The sequence below is a fragment of the Bufo gargarizans genome, chromosome 6, assembly GCF_014858855.1.
Source record: "Bufo gargarizans isolate SCDJY-AF-19 chromosome 6, ASM1485885v1, whole genome shotgun sequence".
Lineage (NCBI taxonomy): Eukaryota > Metazoa > Chordata > Amphibia > Anura > Bufonidae > Bufo > Bufo gargarizans.
In genome coordinates, this window is record NC_058085.1 from 85,668,265 (window position 1) to 85,679,279 (window position 11,015).

At 43.9% G+C, this 11,015-nt stretch overlaps 1 protein-coding gene across 1 annotated transcript in view; it reads right to left on the reverse strand.

Moving 5' to 3' along the window:
- The window catches only part of PTPRT (protein tyrosine phosphatase receptor type T), a 374,586-nt gene extending 364,529 nt beyond the window's left edge, over positions 1-10,057 (reverse strand). The window contains exon 1 of the mRNA XM_044296567.1: positions 9,946-10,057. Coding sequence (XP_044152502.1) covers positions 9,946-10,018 — 73 coding nt within the window. The 5' untranslated portion in view covers positions 10,019-10,057. The remainder of the gene's footprint in view (positions 1-9,945) is intronic.
- Positions 10,058-11,015: the final 958 nt, after the last annotated feature.

Consider the following 11,015-nt stretch of genomic DNA (forward strand, 5'->3'; position numbering starts at 1 on the left):
TGTGAACAAGTGAATGGGTCTGAAGACTTTCTGAATGCAGTGTACTGTTTCATCATTACATTCACACATAAAAAGTATCATTCAGTTCCAACAACTCCTTCTTGGCGCATTATGTTCATTTTGTCAATGAGTGTATTAAAGGGGTTGTCTGGGTTCAGAGCTGAACCCAGACATACCTCCCTTTTTACCCAGGCAGCCTCCCCAACTTGAGCATCGGAGCAGTTCATGCTCCGATGCTCTCCTTTGACCTGCATGAAATTGCGCAGAGTAAAGACATTTTCAGGCGTTCAGGTGATGAACTGGGCTCTCCGTCGGGCTGCCAGGAAGCCTGGTGACATCATCGGCACTGATGGGCAGGCTTTAGCGCTGCCCTAGCCAGTAAAATGGCTAGGGCAGCACTAAAGCACGACCATCAGAGCCGGTGAAGTCACCGAACACACTGCCGGGCGGAAGCTTCCGCCCGGCAGTGTGTTATTGTAAAGAAAAGATCCCATGCCCTGCGCGATCTAGCGCAAGGCAAGGGAGCGCATCTTAGCATGAGATGCTCCGATGCTAACATCAAGGGGGCTGCCTGGGTGAAAATATGGGTATGTCCAGATTCAACTCTGAACCCGGACAACCCCTTTAATACCCCTCCTCCTCTATCTCTTAGACCCCATCTCTATTCTTTTCAAATCATACATGCTTAGAAAAGGCACCGGGCAGTGGTTCTCATGCTGGATTTGGCATACGAATAGCACATGAATACAGCAGATAAACGTCACTTATGGCCAGCAATCTGCGGCAGACACAGACTATAATTACTGGCTGGTGGGCTTTGTTCATGACCGTGTTAAAAAGATGATGAAACGCTATTGACAATGTGGGGGCACAGAGGGGTTCCAGTTGGTAAGCCTGCAGGCTGATGTACCCCTTTCTACCTCAAAGACGTTTACACCTCTCCGGCTCTTCAACCAAACAGCACATAACTGGTTAATGTGCAAAACTGGACCCAGTTGCATGTTCATGTGCACCGATTTCTAAGGGGTTGTCCTACAAATAAATATTTTACAGTTCAATGAAATCTATCTGTATAGCGCCACCTGTTGACAGCTCTTTTTCTAATTTCTATTTCCATCTCACTGAGGGGGACGCACCCTGAACTGTCAGCTTGATATAAATTTTGCAGAGCAATGAATGGGGAGATCTCTGGATCCATGTGAGGTACAGGGCTGGTTGTAGCTTTGTTAGATTGTCATGGACTATACGACCTAGGATATTCATGTTTTACCTTAATCATAGAATAACCCCTTCAAAAATGGGCAGCTGGAGGACAAAGGTCCTGAATCAAGCATGACAATGTCTACCTTGATATTCATAGAGGTGTAAGCTCTGGGCCAAAATAAAACCTTTGTGTAAGTCCTATGTCAATGCCACACTCGCAGGTGCCACACATTAGTGTCACAGTGCTGCCAACTTGACCAATCCAGTGCCCTACTATGCCTTACATTTTCTATATTTCTATCTATTCTATATTTTATATTTCTGTTTTCTAGAAACCTGAGACTTTTTGCATTGCAACTGATTGTTCTTTAACTATCGAGTGCCCGTTGCGGTCCGCAGGATTGCACACATCGCAGATGATTGCTTTGGTCTCCAGCTGTAGCTCAGTGGTTAAAAGTCAGTCGATAGCTTTACAAAAGTCTCTGCGTATCCCTAGCCTTGGCCGTGCCTTATGGCTTACTGCCAGCATTACAGGTGGTCAGTTTGAGGTCCTTAGCTCTTCCTCTCCGTCCACAAGCAGCGGCCATAGGCTGCCCCCCATGTGACGCACTAAACGCTTCTTAGATTTACAAAGCGAGAGCGGGGCGAGCTATATGAGATCCTTAATTGAAAGATTTTATCAACTTAAAAAGAACGGGTTGAAAACTCATACGTCTTTTGACTGGTTGTGTGCTGAGAGTGCCCCCTAATGGCCTGTACTTGTACTACACATCAGTTAACCCTCTTCAGCAAAGGTGCAAGCAATATACAGTATATTGTAGTGCCCTGATATGCTGAGGAAGCCTGGCGCTGCCATTCTTATGGTGTCACGGTGAGCCGTGGTTAATGCTGGTAATATTTGATGTGCCTGTGCCAACCTGCTCTACTTGGAAACCTGCTTGACTGGAATGGGGCTGAGCACCTGAATGCCATTCACTTAGGCTTCGTTCACATTACTGGGTACCGGGTCCGTGCGTTTATTTTCTGCTCTCTGCGTGTCATCCGTATTCCATAGACACTGCTCCGCTGAAAACTCATTTCCAGAGCATCTCCATGAAGCAGCGAGAGACCATCCATTTTGTGTCAGTGGTTTTTCACAGACCCCTAGACTTCAATGGGCCCTTTTGGTCCCTTATCATAGACCAAACCTCCGTGAACAACATTAAAATGAATGGATATGTATTGTCAGCGGAAGATGCGTCCGTGAAAAAATGGAAATGTGAACGAGACCTTAATTGCGACTCATCAACTTATAAGTTACATCATTTTTATGGACAGGATAATCACCCTCATCATTTTATGTAAAAGAATCCCTCATGATATTTCTCACGGATGGCCAGATTTCTCCAGTTTACAGCATCCATCACCACTCGCACGTGCAGTGGATCTGAGTTTGTCATTAAGCTACAATTGTGCATAAATCACAGCAATACAGTAGGTTGGCACATTCTGCAGTCACGACGGCCGTCTCAGCTCTGCTACATCAGTATGCATGATGCTTATGTTTTCTCATAAGAAGTAGTTCATATCCCATAGAGCGGGGTGTAATATTCAGCACATTATCATTGCATTTTTATTACCAGACCATTTCCTTCAGAATTTAATAACGTTCCTTCATTTCATGCATGTTCAGACAGCGGGGGAAAAAAAAAATATATATATATGGGCAGCATGGTGGCTCAGTGGTTCGAATCTGACCAAGGACAACATCTGCATGGAGTTTGTATGTTCTCCCCATGTTTGGGTGGGTTTCCTCTGGATACTCCGGTTTCCTTCCACACTCCAAAGACATCCTGATAAGGACCTTAGATTGTGAGCCCCATTGGGGACAGTGTGATGCTAATGTCTGTAAAGTGCTGCGGAATATAGTAGCGCTATATAAGTGCATAAAATAAATATATATAAAATATTTATATCTCCCCAATATATATATATATATGATATAGGATCGCTAACCCATGGAGGCAGGTGGCGCATCCCTGGCATGTAAATGGTTTCCCTCCCTGGCAGTGCACTGAGGACCCTGCAGGCTGTGTTTGGCTTCCCCAGCCCACTCGCTCACAGTGTTTAGATCTTCCACATCCCTCCGTCTCGCTCTCTCGTTCTCCTTCATATCAAAGTGTTTGTAGAAATTGATCAAATATTGCAGGGTCTGTCAGCGCATATTTACATGACGCCAGTCAGGACGACTTGAAACAGGATTTTTGAGAAGCTCGGTTAACTATTTAATAGGGTGCTATCTAGAGATCATTAAGAAGATTTTTAATAGAAAGCGTCACGATTACAAAGTCACGGAGGTCGGAAAATTTACCCTCATTCGACTGCTAAGAAGGACGGAATTTTTTAATTGCGCAAATATGTCCAGAAGTCATAAGGCTTCTATTTAAACCAAGCTCGTCATCGCCCCTGACATGTGTCTCGCGAGATAACCATTCTGGAACATTTTTTCTACAGTGTGCCGTTCCTCTGTTATTCCTTTCAGAAATTCATGAATAAATGGGAAACTGGGTGGAGATGAGCGAATCGTTTCTAACAATTCGATTTGTCTCATCAACCAGACTTCTTCATCTGTGGGTGGGTGTCTCTACAGGTGAAGAAGCGTCCACCTGCCATATTATTGACAGGGCCGGACATCTCACGGCTTCCCTCCATTCATTTCTATGGGACTGCTGAAAATAACCAGACAGCACACTCATCTATTTTTGGAAGTCCTATAGAAATGAATGGGAAGAGCGCCATGCAAGAGCGGCCACCACTCCATTCACTCCTACCAGGCTGACGGAAATAGCAGAGTCAGCACTCAGCAATTTTTGTCAGTCCCTTAGAAATGAATAGAGAGCGGTCACGCATGTGTGTTCCACTCTCCTTCTCTTTGTGGGCTCTATTTTAGAGATAGGTGGGTGTCCCAGAGGTGGGATCCACATCGATCAGACATTGGGGCCATATCCTAGTGATATTTCCCCAATTTATGAGATGGACCAACCCCTTTAATCTATCCCAAGCTGGTGTCACATGGACCACAATAATTTAGAGGAACACTCCCTTTAATAATTGGGGCATATCTGAGCAGATCCATGTTTTACATTTGCAGTAAGGTATCCAGCATGCTGTTCCGGTAGAGGAACAACCTGTCGGAGTTCACCAGATCTGGGTACGGTTGTGTTCACCGCGGGAGCCTATTGACTACAATAGGGTCCAGCGGGATCTGGCTAGTTTAAGGCATGACCACTGGGTTTCTGCCAGACAAAAACTGTTTCCCGCTGAGTCCCATTACAGTCAATGGGCTCCTGCGGTGAATGCCGAGGTATCCGACTAGGCCAGATCTGGTGAACTCTGGCAAACTGTTCCTCTGTAGGAAGAGCCTACCGGATGCCTTACTGCAGGTCAAGAATATACATAAGACCCAGGGTTGACGTAACACCCATATAAGTTGTAGGTGCCATTGTTTCTGGCCATCCAAGTGCGACTGTTGGATAGGATGCAGCCTGCAAGTCTATTAACACTGCCTTTGACTGGCGACTGTGTAAGCTGCTAGACTGTTGACCATATAGCCATGGCCACTTTGTAGGGGCTCTGGCAGCAGGAACATGATGGATCTACATCCAACAGCCAGATAGCTTTACCATCTGATGTAATACCATTTAGCCTGCCAATACAGTCAATCATGTTACCCTCTACATTGGATAACGAGGTTTGACTCAATTTGCATTAGAGAAGATGAGGCACAGTGACTTCACTGACAATTATATGGCCATACTAGACGTCATAGGGCATTGCAGGCGATAGATGACATGGCACATGAACGACGTCCCCATTATTACCATGTTTTTCATACTTTTCTTATATGGGAATCACAGTAACTCAGGAAAATGCTGTTTTATTGCTGAAATTACTCAATTACTCTGGATCCTATACAACAATTTCAGCTAATTGGAGGTAATAAAGCCATAAATGAACCTAGTTGGCTACACGGTGAGAAGTGACATTTTCCCAGACTGAGGGAGGATAGGAAACAATTGCATCTCTGCTTTAGGTCCGGGAAATTGTTGACTTTCTTGTAGCAAACAGATCATTTCCAAGCATCTCTGTGTACGGGGGAAAGTGCGAGGAGCATTATTTCGAGGGTAATGTTTCTTAAGTATTAGGGACAGCACGGGAAAGTTTGAGAGACTGACAGTCCTCAGCAATAGTGAACATTTCCAACACAGACCACCTGACGGCCCCCGGTATGGGCCACCCTATGGTAAAAACAAGATCCAGACCTGATAATCATTGTACTGCTTAGAAATGAGCGAATTTTTTAAAAATTCGATTCGGCCAATTCGCCAAATAAAAAAAAATATATATTTGGTTAGATCCGAATTTATTCGCAGTGAATCATGTTAAAAAACGGCTATTACCTGGCTGCAGAGAGCCTGTATAGTGGTGTAGAACACTGTGCCTTGCAGTAACAATCATAGGGAGTCTGCTGTGGTAGTGAAATAATACTGTGAGTCCGTATGACATGCAGATGACAGGCGTCGCTCTTAGAATCACTGCACACATCACTTATTTGGGCAGTTACAGGGCCAAAACTGACCAAATAACTCAAGTGTGAACTCAGCCTTACAGATCAATGTTAGCGTCAAGAAGAAGCGCACTCCTTTTACACCCTCGTCAGCTAATTCCATATAGATGTCTACAGAACCTGTTCTATTAAACACTTATACAAATTTTTTTCTCCTTCCTCTGATCCGTCAGAACAATAATCCCCCAAAAACTGATCCTGTCTGTGGGGCATCCGCCTTCACCCGGTCAGCATTTGGTCAGTAATCCATCAGTATTGCTAAAGCCAAAAAAATAGGAGTGGATCCAAAACAGAGATAACCAAGTCAACCATTCAAGAACCGCTGGGTTGCTGATCAAGACACGACGGTTAGATGACATATGGAGTTCAGGCCTCTCGCTGAGACCCCTGCTGCCACGGCCCCTTACTCTGCTGCGGCCTGTGTCTGTGCCAGAAACATTTAGGCCTCTGCCACTCCCCTGTGCAGGGCCTGGCACTTCTCTGTCTGACATACTGTTAGATCAGATAAATAAATAAAAAGGAAATTAAAACACCCCAAAAAGTGTCATTTTCTCACTTCACCACACAATGGCAAATGCTTTTTTGTGCCACTAATACATGCAAAAAAGGGCTTACTCCACCGCTGAAAGGCAATATATATTTTACTTTTGCCACTAATACACGACAATAAGGGCTGTAATTTTCTCACTTCACCACACAACGGCTAATAAGCCCTTTTTTTTCTCACTAATACACACCAAAAAATGCTTTAGGACATATAACTGCACCGCACAAGGGGAAATAAGACGTCAAAATATTTCCTTGTAATAAACCCTGTTAATGTCTGTATCAAACAGCACTTGCACCCCAATAACAAGAACGGTTTGCTGGAATTACAGAGCTGGATAATGGCAATTTGGATCCGCAGTCAGTGCAGCAAGGTGTAATAGGATTGTTCCCATTACCCAGGCTGTAACCTCCCCTACTGAACCCTGTTCTGCTTCAATACTGTGGAATGATTCCTCCCTATCCTTTCCTTACACCTTGAATAATCTTTCCCTGCACTTGTAAATCATTTTTTTAGCACAATGAAGTCTTTTCTACCACTTTCCCTAGCGCCTGTCATGTCTTTCCCTGCACTAAGTACACAGGAAAATGGCTGAATCCAAGATGGCTGAGGCTATTTATAGGGCTGTGACATCACAGGGCTGGATGGCGGCTGATTGGCTGCATGCATGGCATTGTGGGTGATCCCGCCTTCCCAGAGTTCCTTGCTCCATGTCCTAACATGTGCAGCAGCCATTTTAGGAAAAAATGCGATCGGTTACCACGAAGCGTAAGGAAATTCAGATTCGGTGCAAATCGAATAATTCCTGAAATTCAAGTCGAATTCCACTTCGTCAGCTTTGATTCACTCATCTCTAGTACTGCTATCTGTCCACTCCCAGGAAATAATTCTGTGCATCTCTGTGTCTTTGGAATTAGTATTCAGCCTTATGGCTACTGCCGCTGCTTTTGATAAATCTTATTACTTTGGATACAGTGGATGATTTTTCATAAGATACATTTATCAAATAAAGCTACATGTAAATATTTTATAGCAGCCGATATTCAGTAAACAGTATAGGAACACCTTATATATGATCTGCATCAAGAAGCTGCCCTCTTGGGGGGCTCCTCTGCTGTACAGATCCCCATTCTATAAGCCCCATGAGGATATGCTGGAGTAATATCAAGGGGTCGTCTGATCAGGACACTCTGTGTTACCTAGAGCGAAAAACGGCATCTATCTCATCTCTTCACCCTAGAGGACCACCAACTTTTACCAAAATAAATGAACCCCCATTGAAATCAATGAGTATCATGTAATGCCTTATTAAAATGAGCAAATTCTGTATATAGTGGTTCTCTCTTGGGGACTCAGCAGTGGGAGTACTCACTATTAATGTATGCCCCAATCTGAAAAGGGTTAGCCAAACTGGGAGCAGTTATCCTGAAAACCTCAGAAGTAATAGGCATACATTATACATAAATTATAACTTTAGATAGATAGACAGACATGAGATAGATAGATAGACAGACATGAGATAGATAGATAGATAGATAGATAGATAGATAGACATGAGATAGATAGATAGACAGACAGACATGAGATAGATAGATAGATAGATAGATAGATAGATAGATAGACATGAGATAGATAGATAGATAGATAGATAGACAGACATGAGATAGATAGATAGATAGACATAAGATAGATAGATAGATAGATAGATAGACAGACATGAGATAGATAGATAGATAGATAGATAGATAGATAGATAGATAGACATAAGATAGATAGGCATGAGACAGACAGACAGAGAGACAGATAGATAGATAGATAGTTGAGATAGATAGACAGAGAGATAGATAGATTAATGGATAGACAGACAGAGAGACGGATAGACAGACAGACAGATAATAGATAGATAGACAGAGAGACAGATAGATAGATAGATATATAGATAGATGGATAGACAGACAGAGGGATGGATAGATAGATAGATAGATAATAGATAGATAGATGATAGATAGATAGATAGTTGAGATAGACATATAGATAGATAGATAGATAGATAATAGATAGATAGATGATAGATAGATAGATAGATAGATAGATAGATAGATAGTTGAGATAGACATATAGATAGATAGGAGATAGATTGATGGATAGACAGACAGAGAGACGGATAGACAGACAGACATATAGTATAGCAGGGACTTCTCAGTTGACATTAGCCAGCCTGTAATAAGCATAGAAATGCCTGGCATCACAGCAGGTGCCTTCTCCAAAGACCATAGACATTCTTTTGGCTTTGCTGACACACGCTTACATTTTTGGCTTTGGTGACACACGTGTCACACTCCTAGCACACTCCTTTGGATTGCGGGGTATGCAGCTAGCACAAGTGCGTCTCTCACTCCCACCCCCCAAAATAGCGGTGGCAGACACACAGATGCACTTTCACGCACACAGCTGTGATCACAATACAGCTCAGAGCATCAGCTGAGTGCTAACAAGCTTTGAAGCTAAATTGGTCAGCAATCCAGGACATGGAGGGGGGCAGCCTCATCCGCCAGGAGTCATCCTAGATCTTGGGAAGACCACACTCTTCCTTGTGTTCTTCCTCTACAACCCCCCTGGTCTTCACTTTTTCCTTCCAACCCCCTTCCTTGTAAGTGCTCTGCTTAGCAAAGTCCATGTTCTCCTTGACTTCTCTACAGCAGAACAAAAGGCTCCTCACTAAATCTAGAGTACAAAGCCTATAGTAATATTGAGATCACACCAGCAATAACCTCCTGATATATGAATGCTCAGAACCGGAGAAATGATGGGTGCAGTAGTGATCAGTGGGACAGGTATTTTACAAAACCTCAGTAAGCTGCAACAAGAGATTGCATTGAACTCCCTAGCAGAGGGTTAGTGTCTCTTTAACTTATCCAAGAGTTAAAACACCTTTGCTGCAGTCGAGGAATGGTCTGAAATGCCAGAAGAGAAAGCTTTGACATACAATAACCCTTTTTTCGGTTCTCAATGAGGACAGAGCAGCAGAAGCCAGTGTGATACATGCATATTTACTGGGTTATAGTCCTACGCATGGTCACAAATGGTGCAATAATACGTAACCGCCAGCAATCATTTCATTAGGAAACAATTCATTGAAATGACACAATTGACATTTGCAGTCGCAACTTTGTAATCTCAGGCGTCGCAAATCAATAACTGTCCTATCCCATCCTGATGACCTGCAGACAAGAGACCAGTGGACATTATCTAATAGACTCAGCACCTTCTTCCCATCCTGATCATCACATGAAAACTCCTGTCCTGATCCTCTGCAGTTAGGGGGGGATCATTCAACATTAGGCACAAACCCTAGAAGCTCCTAAGGACCTAAAAAAACAAAAACAAGCTTGACCTGATCTCTTCTGCAGTCATCGATGGACCTTAGAAATCAAGTCTGCATTGTCTCATCTTGTCTTAAAAGAGTCATTCAAAAACAAAAAATTCTGAACTGTAACTACTGGGACTAGCAAAACTCATGCTGGTCCTCCAATACTCTAGTGCCCACCACTGCGAAATAAACTGAGAAAGAGGAGTAAAGTTACATTACCTGCAGATACCTCTCCCTCTGCTGCACAAAATAACTGTAGGAGAACGGTAAGTAGACAGGTAGTCCCAAACATTGTAACCTGCGGAGAGAATCCACCAAGTGCCAGACCGGCGAGAGGATGAGGAGGTTAGCATCCTATAAGCATGTTGGCAAAGGTGAGAGGTTGGCAGGAGAGCTGGGCTGGCATAGGCAGCGGTTTACTAGGCAATATTGCTGTCGTTGCTCGGAGGCTCTGCTCGGAACTGAAGTGGCTTTAACTGATCGAGGAAGGATTGAGAGCGAGCGAGCGAGAGAACAGTTTAAAGATTTCCCTGGAGCCCTAATGCCTGCCTCCCTCTCATCCCTCCCCTCCCTGGTAGCAGTCGTCAGCTGCACTGCTACACGCAGACTTCAGGGGTTAAACCATCAGCCAAAATATCGAACATGAAAATTTGATGTTACATATCCAGGCAGTTAAATGTAGCAGCAGGAGCCATTCTATGGAATAATAAAGATATAGGGAAGCTGGCGTGAAACAGAGGGGTTAGAAAGGAATAGGACTGGAATCAGGGAGAGAAGTTCTACGGATGTGTGATAGTGGAGGACGGCAGAGACTGGGGCAGGAGCCGAGGATGCGGCAGGAGGAGATTCAAGGCAAGATGATAGGTAGCAACAAGTGGGATTGTATCGCTGTGAGCATAGTGGAAGAAAGCTATGCAAGTTCCATTTGCACAGTTAACTAATTGTTCTAATTTTACATATTCGTTGAAAGGGAGTCACCGGGGCAGCATTAAAGCTCCACTATTGGTTACATTTGCATCCTCTTAGTAAAATAATTTATTCTCTCTTTCTGTCTTAGGGCTCATGCACACAACCGGATTTTTCATCTGTGCGTAGTGATGAGTGAATCGATTTGTACAAATCAAATTCATTGTAAAATCAGTCTCTTTGAACAGGGAGAGGCTGGCCCCGCTGCACAAGACACCTTGATTAATATCTCGCCTGATCGTGTAAATCTGACGTGTGCGCCGCTGTGCCGCGGCGCGAGCTCAGGGGATCTACTCGTGCTACCTGAGCAGCGCAGATGCCAA